Source organism: Canis lupus, chromosome 33 (genome assembly GCF_011100685.1).
Source record: "Canis lupus familiaris isolate Mischka breed German Shepherd chromosome 33, alternate assembly UU_Cfam_GSD_1.0, whole genome shotgun sequence".
Classification (NCBI taxonomy): domain Eukaryota; kingdom Metazoa; phylum Chordata; class Mammalia; order Carnivora; family Canidae; genus Canis; species Canis lupus.
Window position 1 is genome coordinate 25,276,133 of NC_049254.1, and position 21,945 is coordinate 25,298,077.

General features: G+C 32.8%; 1 protein-coding gene and 1 pseudogene across 6 annotated transcripts in view; both read left to right on the forward strand.

Moving 5' to 3' along the window:
- STXBP5L (syntaxin binding protein 5 like) overlaps positions 1–21,945 on the forward strand; it is a 379,914-nt gene that overhangs the window by 311,345 nt on the left and 46,624 nt on the right. For 3 of the 6 annotated variants that reach the window (XM_038582977.1, XM_038582976.1, XM_038582978.1), the window contains one exon: positions 6,200–6,292. The exons of the other annotated variants lie outside the window; for them this stretch is intronic. In XM_038582977.1, coding sequence (XP_038438905.1) covers positions 6,200–6,292 — 93 coding nt within the window. The remainder of the gene's footprint in view (positions 1–6,199; positions 6,293–21,945) is intronic. 6 annotated transcript variants of the gene reach the window in all.
- On the forward strand, positions 16,326–17,347 carry LOC119877846 (annotated as a pseudogene).

Sequence of the window (21,945 nt, forward strand, 5' to 3'; positions counted from 1 at the left end):
AAATCAATTAGAAATAAATGTCTTTAAAAATATTTTTGGCTTCCCAAAAAATTAAGACCAAAGTTATGAGTGCACTACTAAAGAGACATTTTAAGGGAAGATTTTTTTTTTCACAGATGTATAAATAATGCTAAGTAAAAATTGGTAATGTTATACAGAAACTCTGTCTTCTTATACTAGAATTGAATCAGTAAGAGAATGTGAGTATAAAGATTCCTAGAGGGATGTTTGGGTGGCTCAGCGGTTGAATGTCTGCCTTTGGCTCAGGGCATGATCCTGGAGTCCCACATCGGGCTTCTTGCATGGAGCCTGCTTCTCCTCCCTCTGCCTGTGTCTCTGCCTCTTTGTCTCTCATGAATAAATAAAAATCTTTTAAATAAAGATTCCTAGGAATAAGTCTTTAAGGCATGCAAAAAAATGTTAGTAGTAGAAATTGTTGGGTGTTATGAATGGTTAGCTTATTTTTTAAAATTTATTTACCTGATCTTTCTCCAATGCATAAATATGTAAATTTTAAGCAAAAATGTTAGGTACATCCTTGATATTGAACTATAGATGTGTTTTCATAGAGAATTGAAAATTTTTTATTTTAACTTCACACAAATATATAAACATTTAATACCTTATAAAGGAATTAATTCTGTCTTTTAGAAAATCATTTAGAACTATGACATTTCCTCAATTTACTGTCTTAAGAATTGTTAGTTGTTTATCTTTATTCTTCAGGAATGTAGGCTACATAGAATTTAGTTGTGTCATGTGTAAATTTTTGTTTTAATCATATCTATTTAGTCTTTATTTTACTGCTTTTATTTTAAACATGATCCCATACATTTTATCCTTTCTTCGGCATTTCTATTGGCACCATCCTAATTTAGGCATTTGTTACTCCACCTTTAGTATATCACAAAAATGTTCTAACATGTGTCTCTGCTATTCATCTCTCAGTCTTACAATTCATTTTGCATATCAGGTTGTAATATTAATCTCCTTAAAATATTACTTTGATATTTTCTGTTAGAAATCTTCACTAGAAGTTCAATATTCTATATCAATTTAAATAACTTCACTTTAAATGTCAAAAAGAAATGGAATTTAAAGTCTCCCCTCCTACCCTTCACCATATACTGTCTTTATCCTTTTTTACTTCCTTTTTGGAAAAAAAAAAAAAAAACAGCTACTTTCTTATTTATCCTTTCAGTTTGTTTGTAAACAAACCAAAAAGACATGTATTCTTTTTTGCTTCCTGTTTCGTACACAAGTAGTATATGAATTACACCATACTTTGATTGTTTCACTTTACTATGTATCTTGTCTTTCCATTTGATTACATAATGATAGTTGTATGATATTTAATTGCATGTACCATAACTTAGTCATTTTACCAATTAAAGGACACTTGATTTGCTACCAAACTTCTTCCATAGCATATAATGCTACAGTGACTAACACTTGTACATTCATTTTAAATGTGTACAGGTATATTTAGAAGATAAATTCCTAAATTTGGAGCTAAGTCAGAGTGTATGCCTATCTAATCTTTATAAATTCTCCCAATTTTCTCTCCTTCCAGCAACAAATATTGGTTATTTTTTTAATTTCGTAAGTCTGTTAGGGAATAAAGGATGTGTCCATGTAGTTTCTTTCAATTTACCTCTCATGAAAGTGATATTGAATACCTTTTCAATTGTTTAAGAATTCTTTAATATTTTTTTAGTAAATCACCTATTCATACAATTTGCCCATATTCTATAGGTTTATCCCTTTCATATCAATTTTATTGCCTCTTTACAAATTAAGATTACCCTTTTATGAGATCCAAATATTTTTCTCAGCTTAACTTTGCTTGTGGTAGCTCTTCTGCATTCAGATATTTCTTTTAAGAACTTCTTTCTTTATGCCAGACAATTTAAATACTATTGGAGTCAACCATTTTTTAATTTTGGTAGAATTCTCCCATCAAGTCATTTAGCCTTTATAATTATTTTGTGTTTTCATATTCTCTGTAAAGAAAACTTTTCATTATGGAAATTTTCTAACAATGCTCAAATGTATCATATGCAAAGATTGTGGTTCTCTATTTAAGCTAGTTAATAGTCGATCTATTTTTCTGTTTTGTTTTTTTTTTTAACCTGAATAGAAGGTTTAGTGGGTTTGGGGCTTTTAATTTCTGCTTTTAACTTTATTAGTTCCCTCCTTTGCTTTCCTTATTTTTCACTGTTCCATTTTTGTTGTTGTTGTGGTAGATGCTTCATTCATTCATTTCTTACATTGATATTATTTCTTTATAAATAAGATTAAATTTCCCATTGAACTCTACACTATATGTGTCATAGATTTTGATAAATTGTGATTTCATTCTCAGTGTTTTCCATAGAGTAAGCAATTTATGTCTTTACCTGAGTTACTTAATGTTAACTTGTAGCATTAAGTAGATATAAGTGCTACCTTAATGTTATTGAAGCCTTTCATGTTCTTTTTTGATTACTTGTCAAGAATAAAGGAAAATTAAAATACTGTATAATAATGTTTCTATTTTTCCTTATATCTGCTGTGTTAAAAATATTCATGTGTAGATATTTAAAAATACATCCACAGAAAGTACATCTTGTACCATTAATCACCATTGTTCATTTCATATTATATCTTTTTCACCTGAATTCCACTTTGTTTACTATGATACCACAACTCTTGCTTTTTTTACTTGGAATTTTTTTGTATACCTTGGTCTTGCCTCTTTAGGAGTAAACTTTTTAAACTAAGGTATAATATGAAATGTCTCAAGAACTCAGAAATCTCCCTCATGCCTCTCAGCCACTTATGCCCACACAAAGGTACCTACTGTTTTGACTTTTAACCATAGAATTGTTTTGTGGGATTGAGACTCTCATACAAATGGAAACCTACATTATTTACTCTTGCCTCTTGCTAATTTTGTTCAACATTATATATATTATATTCAGTTGCATTCCTGAATGATTTGCATTTTTGTGTGATCTTCCCTTATATGAATATATCTATTTATGCATTTTATTGTTGCTGCACATTTAGGTGGTTTTACTTTGGCGCTATTTTAAGTAAAGCCGTTATGACCAATCTTGTAAAACTTTTAATGCAAATATAAACTCATTTTCGTTGTACATAGTATCTGGGAGTGAATTTTGGGGGTCATAGGGTATGTCTGTGTTCAGCTTCAGTAAATACTACTTTTTCAAAATGGTAGGTCCAGTTTTATTTCCAGTGATAGTCTATAAAAAAGTTTTACTTGTTCCACATGAATCTTTCAGCAAAGTTTTTAGTTTTATTTTTAGAGGTCTTGCACACCTTTCACTGGCTTTATTCCTTGGCATCTGGTGTTTTTATATGCTGTAAATTTTTTACATCTTTTTCTTAAAGTTTGTGGCTGTAATATAAAAGTGTAATTAGTTTTTGTATATTGACTTCAAATCCAGAAAACTGGATAAATTCTAATAATTTGTAAATACTTTTGGATTGTCTATTAAATTATGTCCAGTGTTAAAATGACAGTTCTCTTTCTTATTTCTAAAGGAAAAGATTAGCTGGGACCTCCAATAGAATATTGAATATATGTGGTGTTAGCAAACATCTCTTCCTTCTTCCCATAATTATGATAATTATTATAGGTTTTTAGTAGACATCTTGCTGTTAGCCTTCTGCATCTAATATTTCTTTTTTCACTAATATCAGAGCAAATCTGGAAACATCACGACCACCACTTTTTTTTTTTTTTTTTTTTGCAAAGCAGAGTCAGGACTTTGCATGCAATGAAGTAGGTTGCTTCAAAGCAGGAAGGCTTTGGCTACTTTTTTGTTAGGTTGCTTAGGACAGAAATAATTGGCTGTAAGATTCACTTATCACTTCAGTGCCCTTTTTGAGGCTGGTTTGTTGGACAGGGCCCACTCTTCTTTAGTAGCAATTCATAATTGAGGAATGAGAGATTTTTCTTATTACAGCTTTTAAATCATTATAGATTTGTTAAAATGTATGAAATTTATCCTTCTGGGAACAGTGCCAACAAAGTTTATTTTATCTTAAGAAAATTGGAAATATTATTTGCATATTCCATTCATTTACCATGCAAAAGACAAATAATTGTGTTTATCAAGGAGTCTTTGTAAGCCCACAACAGAGTATGTGCCCAGTGCTATTCCTAGAATACCCCAGTAACACATATACGTAACATTACATTCTGTCCTCTCTTCCTATTGTAGGAATCACTGTATCTAGATTATCAGGAAAGGTATAGTTAGGGTAAATGCAGACTTTTTAGCCCAATCTCATAAAACTAAAATGTAACTGAAAAAAGTGCATTTAAGATTTTTAACAGTAAAAAAAAAAAAAAGATTTTTAACAGTAGTTTATAAAACTCATGAAGCCTATTATCTCTAAAGATAGAAAGAAATGAAAATATCAACAGTTAAAATGTTTAGAAAATTTATGAAGAACCAAATCAATATATGTTATTAACGAAAACTGGAATATATGTAATATATTTAACTTTTGAAAAATTAAGAAAAACAGCCATGCCTCCTAATGTCTCCTTGATTCATACACTAAGAAACAGTTCACTTCACTAGGTCTGATTAACAATGGCAATTATTATGTTTGTATCTGAATAATCTCCCCTTTTTCACGTATATAAGACATTTAAAGAACCAATACTATTCTTGCCTTCTCTTTATTTTTTTCCTTAATGCAGTGGTTCTCAAACATAAGCCTATATCAGAATCATGTGAAGAATTTGTTAAAACACAGAGATTCTAATTGAACAAGTCTAGACTGGGGCCTCAAATTTTGCATTTCTACCAACTCCCTACATAATGCTAATGTTTCTGGCCTCTTAACCACTTGAGAACCATGGCTCTTTGAAAGTTTTTACAATATTTTTTCAATACTTACCTTCTCAGTATCTATTTTGTGATCTCAAACCTTCAACCCTTTAAAGTCTGATTAAAACATTGATGCAAATAGCTGAGCAGGAATGTTTGGTAATTAGGCAAGCCAGAAACCAATAATCGTTCTGTAACTCTGATTTTCTACATGGATCTCAAACTCCCATTAGCCATAAAAACTGCAAGTAAAATAAAGTTTAAGACTAGTAAATATTTATTTGAGGAGGAATTGGAAACTGAAAGAATCCCAGTGAGCCAACTGGAAAGCTGATGTTATCAACTCCCAGGATAATATAACCATTTCATATTACTTATTCATTCACTCAACTATTCAAATAATTTTCAGTATCTACAGTTATGTAGATATTATCTACTGAGAATAAATGAACAAACGAACCTACTCCATGCCAAATGCATCTGACAGTCTATCTGCAGAAACCAACATTAAACTAGTAATTTTACAAATAGTTGTTTTCTCTTAAAGCTGGATAACCCTTTTTCATTCACCAGGTAAGGTTGTGCAGTTTGAGTACTATATAAATATACCTCCCAAGGGGATGAGCAAGAACTAACATTCAGCCCTAGTTCCATTATCTGGAACAGAACTGCAGTCCCTAAAGGAAACAGACCCTTTTTCTTTGGACAAAGAATTGAAAACTAACCAAGCCCTCAACTGTAGAGTTATATCTGCCCACAAGATGTGCATTTTTCTAATTTTTCCTTCTTGAAGATGTGCCTTTAAAAATCATTTGCTCAGATGAACATATTTTTCTAGGTTAGCATCAGGGTTCTAGTACTGCTGCTACCAATATAGCCATCAATCCTTGTGATTCTCACTGTCCACAATGAATATACTTACTATGCTATTAAGGTCAAGTTAAGGCTAGGGTGATAAAATATGTATCTTTATTAAAATATGTTTACTTAGGTATCTTTAGTAAAGATATCTTTATTAAAATATCATAAAGGCTAACATCACAAAATACTAACAAAGAAATAACCATCTCTGTTGTTTTCAAACCTGGGTTAGAACTAGGTCTTATAGCCTAGCTTGAATGCTCCTTCTGTCTGGTTCTACATTTCTGGAACCCCACTATATCTTCCAAAGAAGAAAGCTTCTTCCCTCCAAATAGACCTCTGTTGGGACGGCACCAAAATACTCAGATAAAGGCACAAAACAGAGAGCCTTCCAAACAGTTATCATGAAATTCACCTCCAAGATAAAACTTCTGGGTTCACTTGGGCTAAGAAATTAAATGCCAAAGTCTTTTATTCCCTTCCTTTAGGACTTGCTACCAGAACTCCTGAGGGAGCACCAGGCTTTTATAGGAATGAAATACCAGCTGTGAAACAGAGGAATCAAGTACATCACTTGCCAGGTGAAAGTGAAAATCTTTTTTTTGAACAAACAAGTTTTTCATATCTCTACAATTTTCTGGACTACACAATTTTTCTCAAATGCTTTATTCTTATTTGTGCTGAAAATATAAGTCCCCCCATGGTGAATGAAGACAAAATTCCCTGGAATAAAGTAGGAATTCCTAAGGCTTCTATGATTTTGTAATATTCTATATAATTTTGATAGTTATTTTTCTACCTTAAGTCTGAATACTTTTATCAGACCTAAAAAAATACGAGGGAACCAACAGAGAACTCAGGGAAACTTAAGTGCCAAAAAGTAAAGTGGTTTTGTAAAAATGCTTTTGTAATACAATAACTTTTTGGAATACAATAAAATATTACCTATGATCACAAACTACCAGGATGATCATGGAAATTCCACAAGAGAATTGCCTCAAAGGGGCAATGTTCTCTCAGAAATAGTGAGCAGAAAGGAAAGTCTTATAATCTGTTTTATGCAGAACCGTTGAATATTTGTTGCTATTCAGAGAGGCCAAATCAAAATCGAACACAGGTTGCACAGCTTCCTTCAATTAGGCATTCATTACAAAATGGTTATGACCAGATTTGCAATTTTAAGAAGCATAAATTCCCAATGTTCTAGACTTCCAAATGAAGTTAGTAAACAAGAAACCTAAAAATAATTGTTACCCACAATTTTTCAAACCTAGTTTCTTTTTTTTCTTACATCACCCCTGGGATAGGCTTTTTGCTGAGGAGAAAACTGACAGAGTATTTAAATAAGTAGAGCTAGAATTCCAGCTTAACCTTTATAACATTTTGTTATAAAGCCTATGCTTTTTCCTGGTTTTCATTTAAAAAATGAGAAAAAGAAATATAAGAATTGCAAAAAACTTATCACAGTTGAAACTAAAGGACAGCCAAACAGTGACAAAGTTGCTAAGTTATGAAGAGGATGTTTTAAAAAAAATTCAAAAAAACTTAATATACTTTTTAGTTTTTATAGTTCATAGAATCAACAAATTATCATATTTTGAATTTATTAAGCCTTGTTTGCTAAAAATTGTAATCAATATTGATATAGTACTTTAAAGCAAACAAAGTATTTTTCATATGTATTATCTTATTCAATCCTATAGCAACCCTGTAAGGTTAGTATAGTTCTCATTTTACACAAGTGGAGAAAGTATGACTAAGGAAAAATTTCATAACTTGACCAAGATTAACCTATTAATAAATGGCTTAGTCTGAACCAGCCCAAATCTTCAGATTTCAAGGTCCTTTGATCCCAAATGATTTGTCCTTCTATTTTATGCACTTAAAAAAAGTGTGTTGAAGAAGTAGTTTTCTCTGGGAGTTTATAGTTCAAGGTAAACAAGAACAGAAATAAAGCTTCATAATCCTTTAACTCTTGTTCATGCAACACTAATAAATCACTAATTCATTAATACTGTCCAGATAGAATTATAATACATATTTTAATATAGCAAGAAAAGTAGAGTCATGACATAAAACATTTTTTTTTTATGCTGGGGCAAATTCAAATAAAGATTCTTCTTTGCCTGACTTTATGTTAGTCCCTTCATAAAAGGCGGGGCAGGGAGGGGTGGTAATATAGAAGTATGTAGGCCTTTCAGGGCTCTACCATAGTATGGTGACTCTAAAATTGTGTGGGTGTGTGTGTGTGTGTGTGTGTGTGTGTGTGAGAGAGAGAGAGAGAGAGAGAACTATACCTATATATGTACCAGGTGCTTTGTTCTAAGTTTCTAGCTTAGGGGAAGATAGAGACAAGTGAAATTCATTACTATGTTCCAAACAGTAAATGAAACAAAACACAGATAAATTTTATAAACATTTCAATCTAAATGTTTAGTATTAGATTTATTTTGCAGAAGACATCTAGGCCGACACAATTGGTATCTGCTATATCATATATAACATACCTATTGGGCTGCTTACTGGAAAGTAAGCTGCTTTGGAGTCTGGGAAATTTCAACCTACCTGCTGTTCCTACCATTATACCTTTAGCCAAGTTTCTCAACCTTAACTTTATGCTAATTTACAGAACATAAATTCTCAATAAAATATAGTAGCAGTTATTATAAAAATAGTAACAAACATCAATGGCCTAAAGAGACTGAATCTGATCTCCTTGGCCATTCTAATTTCCAGTATCAGTTGTAGCTTAGCCGTTACAAAGTAGAAATCCTCCATTGGAAATCAAAAGGTCAATCCAGTTGTCTCTAACCAAGAAACAACTAATCAAAAGCTTTGAATTAGAAAGTTCTAGCCTACCTCTTTATGTATTTCCCATTAAAGTGATAAGCCACATTCAGACTGATTCAGAGTTTGTTCTGTTCCTAAAAATTTGATTCAATTGTGGCACCACAGAGGGTTTTTGTACATATTATATTTATTTTTTTAAGGTTTTATTTAAATTTGTTAGATAACATAGTGTAGTATTAGTTTCATGTGTATAATATAGTGATTCAGCACTCCCATGCAACACCCCATGCCCATCACCTAAATAACCCATTTCCCCAACAATCTCCCCTCTGGTAACCATCAGTTTGTTCTCTATTGTTCTGAGTTGTTTGAAGCCAATACAGCATTCCTCTGATGAGTCAGGCTGCAGTTTCCATTGACTTTGACTTGAATTAGGAGTTAGGAAAAAAACACGTGAATATACATATGACTGAAGGATCTGATGCACTGAAGATACCTGAAACCCCTAGCCAAAATACTTTTGTAATGCCGGAAGTTCTGTTCATATTTAGGGCTGAGCATATGACCTAATTCTGTCATAAGCTATGCTAAGCCACTAGACGACCCTGCCTCATTAGTGTAACTGAGCCTGAATTTGGAAGTAGAAAAGTCTAGAATAGAGAGAACATAGTCTTGCAAAGGTTGTATAACAACCCAAAATTTGATTTTTTATATACCTTTAAAGATTTCTATGAGGACTATTTAAACAAGATATCAAGAATGTTGTAGGAGAAATAGTTTTCATTGAATAGGATATTGGAGTAAATGATCTCTAAGATTCCTTTGAGCAAGATTCTCTTTTTTTGTGCAGTGTGCTGAGCCAGTGAGTAGTGAGAAGTTTCTATTAAACATTTTCTCCCCTTCAATATGTAATGGCACTGTGCCTATGTTAGAGAACAGTAAAAATTAAGAAATTCAGAGAGCCACATTCCCAAGAGCACATTATAAGGGGTTAATATGTATGGTTTCCATTCTATACATTTCCAAGAAGAATTGCCTCATACTTCCTCTTGCCTTACTCATCTTCCAACTCAGATTCCTCAAGTGTTCACGTGTAACATATTTCTCTAACACTTGAACATACTTTGTTTAGCCCTCTTCAGAGTAACTCCTCACCTCGTATCCTGACTTTACTGTTTTTTTCAACATTTATTCAGCAAATACTCATTGTACACCTACTCTATGTCAATACTTTATTAGGTTTTGGGAATACAACTTCCACCTTTGGAGAACTCAGTTTCAGGATGTTAATGAGTAGCAGAGTAAAAAAAAAAAAAGTCAAATGTAATAAAATGTGATGTGTTATAAAGGAAATGTGCACAAGGGGCTATGAAAGTTAGGATAATAGCACCAGATGAAGCCTTAAGTTTGAGGCTACATTCAGAAAGGAGGTGATTTTTGAGTGGTCTTGAAGAACAAGTAAAAGTTTACTAGTTGTCTGGACACAAAGATCCATCCCCTCCCCCAAAAGAGTGTACTAGGTGGGCAAGAGAATCATCCTGTACATGAATAATAGACACCTATTATTAATATTTTTATTAAAGTTTCCTAATTAATACCACCATCAAATCATTCCCTTTCCCTCCTTCGGTTATACTATTGAAGATGGGGGTTTGTGAGAGGACTCCAGTTTTCAGGCTTTCTACAGAAAACCAAAAAGCGGTAACAAAATTGAGAAGGAGATCCAAAAAACTAGAGCAGATTTGGGAGCCAGAGTAAGTTAGATACTAGAATTTTCCATCAGAAAGAATAGCAGGACGGCATGTGATATTGTGGTCTTTGTCATGCTCTACATATCTGGGCTTACTAACCAATAGGCAGGAACCAATTTGCCCTCTTTTTGAAAAGATCTTTGTAATCCATTTTAAAAATAATTAATACTATATAGATATGTTGAAATACTGTAGTTTTTAAAAAAGATTTGAGAGAGAGAGAGAACGATCAGGAGAAGGGGCAGAGGGAGAGAAAATTCACAAGTTGACTCCTCCCTGAACATGGTGCTCATCCAGAGGCACAATCCCAGGACCCTGAGATCATGACCTGTGCCAAAACCAAGAGTTTGCTGCTTAACCAACTGAGCCACCCAAGTGCCCCAAAATACTGTTTTAAAAAACAAAATAGAAACAAGATAAATTATGAAACAAACCCTTCCATTATAATCAGTTATTTAAAAAATTAAATGCTGGATGCCTGGGTGGCTCAATGGTTGAGCACCTGCCTTCAGCCCAGGGCGTGATCCTAGAGTCCTGGCCTTGAGTCCCACATTGGGCTCCCTACATCAAGCCTGCTTCTCAGTCTATGTCTCTGCCTTTCTCTCTCTCTCATGAATAAATAAAATCTTTTAGAAAATAAAAATAAATTGAGAGATTATTCTAAATATGGAACACATACAGGATTGGGTGTGTGTGAATTTACAAAATATATTTGAACTGTGAATTTACAAAATATATTTGCAACCTCTAATGAAGCATATTACATATATTCAGTTGGCCATATTTTGACATAAATAACTTTTTGCTTGTGCTAATTCTAAACCCAAATTACTAAAATTTGATTTCCTGGTTGCCCCTTAATCTTAATAGGATTACCTTTAATGTCTTTTCATAGGAACATTTGCCTGTTGCTATTATTTATATTAGAATGATAATACTTAGATTTCCTTTTACAAGTAGTTTAGCATGGAATTTAGTAGTCAGTAAATGACAGCCCACAGACCAAATCCATCTTGCCATCTATTTTAGTATGATTTGTGAAATAAGAATGGGTTTTTATTTTTAAATAGTTGGGGGGGAAATCAAGAAATTATGTTTCATGAAACATAAAAAATACATTTAAGTTTATAATATATTTAGGTTTTCTAAAAACCATTATAAAATGTATTCTAATCATATTCCAGCAGAAACACTAAAGATTATATCAAGAATGTTATTTGACAGATAAGATTAAGCTACAAGATTAAGTGACAAATTGATGAAGGGATTTTTTTCCCAAACATATTTTTAGGTGGCCAAATTCAGAAATCTGTGGGCCAGGTTTTCTGATTTTAAATTGAATATTCTTTCTACTCTGCAATCTGCATTTTTATTTTAAAAATAACATTCCTGGGGTGCCTGGATGGCTCAGTCAGTTAACCATCTGCCTTCAGCTCAGATCATGATCCTGAGGTCCTGGGATTGAGCCCCATGTCAGGCTCCCTGCTCAGTGGGGAGCCTACCTCTCGCTATCCCTCTGCTACTCCCTCTGCTTGTGTGCTCTCAAATAAATATTTTTAAAATAAAAAATAAAAATAAAATAACATTCCTATTTGTAAAGAAAAATCACTTACTAGAAGGTATAATTGATGGTATCAATTAGAGTCTTCAAGTATAAAGTGACAGAAAAGATGTCTAACATGATTTCCCCTTATGCATTCCTATGATAACATGCATTCCAGTTCAGTATTTTGAAATACCCAATGTAAAATTATTAACAGATAATGACGAAAGCTTTTAAATAAATTATATATTTTTTCTTGGTTTATTTAAGCATTTTCTGATATCTTGATTTATAATATAATTAAATTCATTTTCAAATATCTTTTATTTTTCAAGATCTTATCTACTGAATTTAACATTGTACCCTTCAATATTGAAGTCATGTCATCTGCCATTGGCATGGTAAAGTTTCCTTGACTGTATCATATAGATCTGTAATAGAATTTTCTTTCTATTTCAAAAAAAAATATTGAGAGCTTTAGCATCAGTTTTTACCCTGGTCAGTTATTTATGAGTTCAAACATTTGTTGCAATATTTCTTTGCCTATTAGATTTATCCAAAATGACTTTTTGGTTCTTCCCAAATTAAACAAAAAAATCACTTCTCATACCACATGTGAAAAAAAAAACTATGCAAATACTTAATTATCTGCTGTAAGAACAATTGCTTTTCTCATGTTTCGGTTTGCATATTAAATATTTACTACTGAATGACCAATTAACATCGAACAGTATTTCTGCTTCTATACATGCTCACTAAATATAATGCTCATCAGGATTTAATAATTATACTGTAGCACATACTGTTCCCCCACACTCCTCTTTAATTTTATGTAATTAACAACTGCCTTTTTCCTTTTTCTGTTGTTTCAGTTAAAGGATCAAGAAAGTTAAGTCTGCCAACAGATCTTAAGGCTGATCTTGGTACGGTACGCCAACAATCTAAGTTTTCTTATATTCATTTGGCTGAACATTTTTACCAACAAGTCCATGAATAACAAGTTTCCTGGATGGCAGTGTTTGATGGCTTTCCAAAAAGGCTTTTTTAAAAATCACCATACAGTTCTGTTGGCAGCATTCAACATTTCATTTGTTAACAATCATTTTACAAAATTATGTTTGATAAATCATTACACACCAAGAAATATAAGGTTTCATTTCTTTTTAGCATGAAAATGTTTTTGAACATTGAATAATCGGGCATATGGATCCTACCTTTTGTGACTATAATCATGTAAATGAGCATCATTTTTTTCCCAGAATTATTTTCCCTATTCTGTATATTAGTATTATTTAGAATTAATACTACTTAACAACAAAAATGCCTGATACAAAAAGAATGGAGTCCTAGCTCTTTTCTTAATTTTAGAAAAGTTACAGGAAAGTTGATTCACTTTCATTTTTTGTGGTGGTCACAGGCTTATTTTTAATTCAAACTCTGAAATAAATAGTGCTTTACAAAATAGACCTTCATAAATTTTTCCTTCAGAACTTTTATCTGCTTGTTCCAGTATAGGGTTTTTTTTTTATTTAATTACCTTTATTTTCATCTCCGTTATTCTAACTTAAATTCATAGCATTAAATCCTGATAATGTCATGGTTAAAATAACAAAAATACAGTAATTAGTCTTTGCATTATTTTTTTAGAGTTTACAAAGCTGCTTCACATACATGATTTTACTTGATTTTCTTAGCAGCTCTTTGAAGTTGCTATTGCTATTCCCAATATTTTTCTTCTCTCTTCAGAGGAGAAACAGATTGTGTTGTTAATAAATGGTAAAGATTTGAAGCTAGATCATAGAATATGTTACCCAAAGTTTATAGAGCATATTCACATACCTCACCTCATTGTATCTAAATTAAATGTTAGACCACAAATAATTACATTTAATATCTAGTTACAGATAATCTTTTATGAATTTGATTAATGCATATTTTATAAATGCAAAGCACTAACATAGTAGGTAGTATTATTATTAGTTCAATATTAAAGAAATTGTTATGAATTAGTATTTTACCATTATAATTGATGATTGATATCAAAGGAAGAATCAACATTATAGTTTTATTTATTGACCTCCTACAATGTGTCAGATACTATGCTAACTGATTTAGATATATTGCCCAAGACAAGGTAATTGATATTGTTCCCACTTTACAAATGAAGAAAAAAGATTCCCAGCCCACTTCTATGTTTATTAGAAATAACAAAGAAAGCTATTAGTTGTAAATCTAATCTGGAGATCAGTTAGCATAGTTGTTATTAATAACCATTAGCATTTTCTACAAATGTTAGTTTCTCAAAGTCTCCCTCCCAACAGCTTCATTCTTGTTATTTTCACACATACTTTGAGCAAAGACAAATGATGAAAACTATATATATAAAATTGTCAAGTGTGTGTTACTTTACTAACAGATTTTTTTGCACTTAAAAGGATTTATAATAAAATTTCATTAAATATCTACTTATAAGTTGTTAATATAATTTCATTTAAAAAAATGAAATTTCCAGAAAAAAACCATAAGGCTTCTAGACAAGGATAAATATTTAAATGTAAATTCTTTCACCTAAAACCTTGCTGTAAAATATACCTGGGTTACTTGTAATATGCTTTAGGAAGATCATTTTCCAGTAGTGTAAAATTCATTAGTGAAGGAGGAAGATGTTTAAGAAGCTATTGCTGAAGGCCAGATGAGGGGCCAAAGTAGAATAACAAATAAAATAAAGAGAAAAGCAGTCCCCATGGGAGAATTTACAACTGGTGGGATTACAAACAGTGAGCAAAACAGTGTTGGTAATGCATAGGAAATAGGAGGAGTCCAGAATGACTAAGGCATGTTGAGAATAGTTCTCATGGAAAATACCTGGTTTGAGAGGAAAGGAGAATGAGGTTGAGTTCTACAGGGACATCCATGTTAACCATCAGTGTGCAATTAGAAATTATTGATAACATTCATCTATATCAAGATATTAGTGACTGTGTACATGAGCTACTCACTAAAGACAAAGGAAAAAATGACAAAGTGTTAGAGAGCTTTAGATACTAATATAACTTCTTTATTATAATAATCCTTAACTGAAGAACAGTGTAACAGTAACAGTAAAATAATAGTAATAGCAGTAAAAACCTCATACAGTAAATACTTATGCAGTTAGAACAGTTAAGTAGTTAGCATTTTATGAGATAATTGCCAGGTTCATGGGAAATTGCTTTATACCTAACATTTTTACATTTAGTGCAAAACTATCTTGTTTCTCATTTTAAAAAAATAGACTTTCTATTTTCCAACAATATTTTTTTCTTAAGATTTTATTATATCTATTCGTGAGAGACACAGAGCGAGAGAGAGGCAGAGACACAGGCAGAGGAGAAGCAGGCTCCAGGCAGGGAGCCCGACGTGGGACTCGATTCTGGGTCTCCAGGATCACGCCCCGGGCTGCAGGCGGTGCTAAACCACTGCGCCACTGGGGCTGCCCATTTTCCAACAATATTTTGAATTAAAAAACCTAAAAATGAATTTTATAGAATTCAAGCCTTTTTTTTTTTTTAAGATTTTATTTATTATGAGAGAGAGAGAGAGAGGCAGAGACATGGGCAGAGAGAGAAGCAGGCTCCATGCAGGGAGCCCCATGTACTCGATCCCGGGACTCCAGGATCACACCCTGGGCCAAAGGCAGAGGATCACACCCTGGGCCGAAGGCAGATGCCAAACCGCTGAGCCACCCAGGGATCCCCCGAATTCAAACCTTATGTGTACATAATCCAGGGGCTGGCACATAACATTATGAATATATTGTTATATATTCACCAAGAATACTATAAGTGAAACACAAACCCCCATAAGCCCGTAAAATAGATCTATTACAAGAGAAATTCCACCCAATGAAAAGATTCATGAAAAGGCCATGGTCAAAGAACTGCAGTGATTATTTATTTGAGTGTAGAACTAAAATCAACAGTGCCAAATATGATTACAAAATATAATGTAAACTTAAAATCTGTAGCAATATAGAAACAATAGTGAAATTCTAAAGTTGAGAGATGGAATGTAGAGAGGAGGTTAGAGTTCCCAACAAAAGAGAATTCTATAGCTAAATTTGGTGGTTAATTGGTGGTAAAGTGAGAACAAAAACAATCAGAGGAAGAAGAATTACACTAATTTCACTTTTCATAAGGGGAAATAAGTTACTATGCATAGCTAACAATTTAAGAAAAATACATATTCAAGGTAACCACTAGAGAAAAGGTAAAATATCTCAAAATTTCAAAAATTAAGCAAAGGGTAATATACAGTTAAAAAATCAGAAAATAAAGACCGTATATTAAAAGTGGATATAAAATGCAGAAGCAGCAGCAAAGAAGATACAACCCACTATAAAAGAAGGAGATAGAATAGAGCCTGTTGATGTTGACTGACCAGAGTCTTCAGATTCTCCATTTTGAGACTCTCAGGACTTCCCTGACTCTACCTTTCTACCTTTTGAAAACACCAAGAATATGGTCACTGCAACAACTTTGTACTAGAGTAATGACTTATCATATTCAGATTGCCCTTAACCACAATAACTACAGACTTCATATCTATAAGAAGAATCAGAGCCAGTGGGTGAAACCTCATGAACTCCAGGAGCACAGTGGACACATCACAAATATGTACTGGTCTTTCAAGAGTGACTACACTGTCCTTTGCAGGAGCCAGGAAGATGGTATCTGGAAACTTACCCTGGTGATCTTCAGAATTAATTATGTAGCCATTCTTGTGAACTCATCCCTTCTAGAGAACATATTTGCTATGAATAGTGAAGCACAATTCATTTCTGCTTATTACTTGAGCATGAAAATGGCAAGTAGGTAAGCAAACACATTAAAAGGTCCTCAATTTGAAATGGCATACCAACAGTGTTTTCCTGGCAGCAGGATTATGTGACTTCAAATGCAGTGCTTCTGCATACATTAAAGAAGTGAATGAAAACCAACCAGTATGCCATAGGGCAGCAAGATGCATTTTGGTTAGCTGATATCAGAGTCCAATGGTACTAGGAACTGGGTCCCAGCTTCAATTTCTCTGCCAGTGGGAACTCTGTGGCCTAGGTCAGCTATGACAGCAATGTGACTATTGCTGATGCTTCAGTGTTCAGGTTTCATCTGAAAACAGTTGCTGCCACTCCTGAATGAATTATTTGTCTCAAAGAATACCATTGTGTAGCTGCCAGCCATGGCTACTACCCAGTATTCTTTAACTAAGATGACCACGGCTCCTTTTTTTTTTTTTTTTTTTTGACCACAGCTCCATGACTTTAGTCTCCAAACATTCCAAAACAAAGCATCCAGCACATGTTAGCTATGAAATACTTCCAAAACATGGGCAAGAGAGTCACAACTGAGTACTACATCACAGCCTCAGAGATATTGCACCAGAATAGATAGCAATTAACTCAAGTGGACAAACAAGATTACTGGAAATTCTGCTGTACAGGAATTAATGGAGGCATGATAGTTTGGGATTTCAAAACCTTAGAATCTTCTATCCAAGGCCTTCAAATAATTTGAAGCTGAATGAACCTCTTTGATCTAGTATGACAATTGACAACTAACTGCGGTATGTGATTTGCATGATGGTGAGGAAAACCAACCACAAGGAAACAGTGAAAACATGTATCATGCAAATATCATTTATGCATTTTGTTTAAATATCATTGGCAGAAGTGTTGAATGTTTAAAACAGCAGTCTTTTAAAATTTTTATTTTATTTTATTTTATTTTGGTGCTTTATTCCATTCTTGACCAAAGCTGCTTTTAAGCAATTCATTATGGAAAATTGTTGATTGATTTAAGTGAGAGGAGGTGGTATGTAAATTGTCTCCTAGAAAATTAAGTAAAATAAGATGTTCTTTAAAATAGAACTTAGATGAACCATCTCTCATGCCAGTAGATATAGTAAAATAATTTGCTTTGTATTATAAGAAAAAGGCTTTCAGCATGTATCACATAACAAAATCCAACAACAAAAAAATCTAAAACAAGATGATTCAAAAGTTAGTAGTAGAGTATATTAGACAACTACTGGTAAAAATAAAACAGGAGTTAATATATTAATATCCAAACTGAGTTCAAGACAAAATACATTAAGTTAGAAAGTGCTTATAGGGATCCTTGGGTGGCGCAGCGGTTTGGCGCCTGCCTTTGGCCCAGGGCTTGATCCTGGAGATCTGGGATCGAATCCCAAATCGGGCTCCCGGTGCATGGAGCCTGCTTCTCCCTCTGCCTATGTCTCTGCCTCTCTCTCTCTCTGTGACTATGATAAATAAATAAAAATTAAAAAAAAAAGAAAGTGCTTATATTTATAGTGATGAAATGGACATCCACAATTAAACTCTTAAAAAATATTTATTTAATTTATTTATTTATTTATTTATTTATTTATATTCATGATAGACATAGAGAGAGAGAGAAAGGCAGAGACACAGGCAGAGGGAGAAACAGGCTCCATGCCGGGAGCCCAACGCAGGGCTCAATCCTGGGACTCAAGGATCGCACCCAGGGTCAAAGGCTGGCGCCAAACCACTGAGCCACCCAGGGATCCCCATGAAACTCTTAAAAATTTTAATAAGCCAAGTAACGTGGATTAGCAATTATACTTCAAAAACTATAATAGAATAAAAAGAAATAGAAATGCAATAATAATGAGAGATTTTGACATAATTTAATGACAACTCAAGAAAATAAAAAATAAAACATGAGGAAAAAAGAAACATAACTTATATGAAAGACTTGTTGAATATTTCTTGAACTTTATACCTTAAAAATTTTTCAAGTACCTATGAAAATTTAAGCCTATATTAAAGCCACAAGAAAACCTCAATACTTTAGAATGTTACAAACCACATTCTCTAATCACAAATTAATGACATAAGAAATAACAAAAATAGAAAACAAAAACAATCTCTAAAACCTGGAGGATTTTAAACTCTCACATAACCCTTGGGCTTGGTTTCTGACTAACTAGATCAGTAGCTAGATTTTTGTTTCCTATCTCTAGTAATATGGATCAAGAACTCTGAAAATTATAGACTAAGGATCTAGAAAGTAGTGAAGAAACTACAAAAATCCTACAGTAGAGAACAAAGAAGAGAAACTAGAGAAAAAATTCTGGGATGCTAAGAAAGGCAACAAAAAATTACCATAACAATTCATTCCAGTTGAAATTAATTTTATTAATAACAAAGACTTTTAAATGAGACTTTTTAGGATGTTCAGAATGATCAAAATAATTTTTAAAAGACTGATAAATTATAAAGCTAAAGTTTTTCATAAATGAAAAACCAATGAAGAATCTTGGATAACAATGCAGGCATCTGGGTGGCTCAGTCAGTTAAGCATCTGTCTCTTGATTTTGTCTCAGGTCATGATCTTGGTGTCATGGCATTGAGCACAGCATAGAACTCTATGCTCAGTGGGAATGTACTTGAGATTCTCTCTCCTCTCCCACTGCACCTCCCTTCTATGCTCTCTTTCTGTCTCTCCCAAATAAATAAATGTTAAAAAAAAAAAGAATCTTGGATAATAATGAACAAATAGAGAACATCAATAAAGAAATAGAAATTATAAAAAGAAACAAGTAGAAATTCTGGAGCTAAAATTACAATAACTAAAATGAAAAATTCACCAGAAATACTCAGCAGCAGATTTGAGTGCCGTTTTGATTAAGGGACTTATGAAACATCATCAAGCATACCAATATTATAGGAATACCAGAAGGAGAAGAGAAGAGAAAAAGGGGAAGAAAGAATATTTGAAGAAATAATAGCTGAAAACTTCTCACATTGGAGGAAAGACATGAACTACAGATCCAATAAATTCTTCAAACTCCAAGTATAATAAACTCAAAGAGATACTCAGATGCATTATAATCAAAGTTTTACAAAGAGAGGATCTTAAAAGCAGCAAGAGAGAAATTATTCCTCATAAATAAGAAATCCTCAAGAAGTTTGATAGCCAAATTTATAGTAGAAGCCAAAGAGGCCAGAAAGCAGTGGGATGACATATTTAAAGTGCTGGGGAAAAAAATCTGTCAACAAAGAATTCCTGTATCTGGCAAAATTTTCCTTCAAAAAATAAAGAGACATTAAGACATTGCAAACAAAAGCAAAGAGAGGCCATTATTATCAGACCCTCCCGGGATCCCTGGGTGGCGCAGCGGTTTGGCGCCTGCCTTTGGCCCAGGGCGCGATCCTGGAGACCCGGGATCGAATCCCACGTCGGGCTCCTGGTGCATGGAGCCTGCTTCTCCCTCTGCCTGTGTCTCTGCCTCTCTCTCTTTCTCTCTCTGTGACTATCATAAATAAATGAAAATTAAAAAAAAAAAAAAAGACCCTCCCTACAAGAAATACTAAAGATAGTCCTATAGGCTGAAATGAAAGGAAATTAGACAGTAACCTAAAGACATATGAAGAAATAAAGAACAATGGTAAAAATAACTATAGGTAGATATAAAAGCCAGTATTATTACATTTTTTAGTTTTAACTCCTTTTTCTTATTTTCTCCATGAGTTTAAGTGTTAAGTGTGTAAATCTTAATGGGCATGTAATAAAGATATAAAGACAAAGATATAAGGGAAGGTGATGAATATTTATAGCAACAGTTTTGTATGCTATAGAAGCTAAATTAGTACAATTAGTACAATTCAAAAGACACTGTTATGAATTTGTAATCACCAACATAACCATTAACAAAAATAAACAAAAGGAAATATGAAGGGAATAAAAAGATATGCTGAGAAAAAATTAAATATGAAAGAAGGCAGTATCGAAGCAATTCATGAACAACACAAGCTATACTTCTGGAAAACAAATAGAAAAATGGCAGAAATGCTTCCATATCAGTAATCATTTTAAATGCAGATGGATTAAATGCACCAATTAAAAGACAGATTGGCAGAATAGATTTAAAAATATATAATCTAACTATATATTATCTACAAGAGAGCCATTTTAAATAAATTTTTAAAAACCCACAAATAGATTGAAATTAAAAGGATGGAAAAAGGCTCCATGCAAGTAGTAACCAAAAGAGAGATTGCATGGCAAAATTAGTACCAGACAAAGTAGCCATAAGTAGAAAACTATTTCAAGAAACAAAGAAAGATATAGAGTTAATTTGGTGAGAAAATATAATAATTGCAAACAAATGTGCATCAAATAGCACACCCAAAATATGTGAAGCAAACATTGACAGAATTGAAGGGGGAATTAGTTCTATAACAACAGTTGAGGAACTCAATAGCTTGCTTTCAATGATGGGTAGCAAATCTAGACAGGAGATCGAACATGAAATAGAGGACTTGAATAACACTATAAGCCAACTAGCTTTAACAGACAAAATACTCCACATAATAACAGAATGCATACTCTTCTCAAGTACATATGGAACATTCTTGAGTATGGAACATATTTTAGGCCGCAAAACAGGTCTCAGTAAATTTAAAAATATTAAAATCATACAAAGTTTTTCTCTAACCATCATGGGATGAAACTAGAAATCAGTAAAAACTGAAATTCACAATATTTGGAAATTAAACTGCACACTTGTAAACAATTAATAGGTCAAAGAAGAAGTCACAAGTAAAATGTGAAATACTTTGAATACATTAAAATAATAAGCAAAATTTGCAGGTTACACCAAAGACATGACTCAGAGGACAATTTATAGCTATAAATGTTTTATAGCTATAAATGCCAAATCAATAACCCAACTCTGTACTTCAACAAACGGTAAAAGATGACCAAACTAAACCAAAAGTTAACAGAAGTACAGAAATAATAATGATTACAGATAAAATAGAGAATAGAAAAACAATTAACAAAACCAAAGATTTGTTCCTTAAAAAGATTAACAAATCAATGAACCTTTACCTAGACTAAGAAAAAGAGGGAAGATGCAAATAAAATCAAAATGAAAGTGGGAACATTACTATCAACCCTACAGAAGTGAAGATAATACTTTAAACAATTATATACCAACATTAGATAACTTAGATGAAATAGGCAAATTCCTAGAAACACATGAATTTCCAAAACTGACTCAAGAGAGAAATCTCAACATAGCTAAAATAAGTAATGATGTTGAATCGGTACTCAAAAACTTCCTG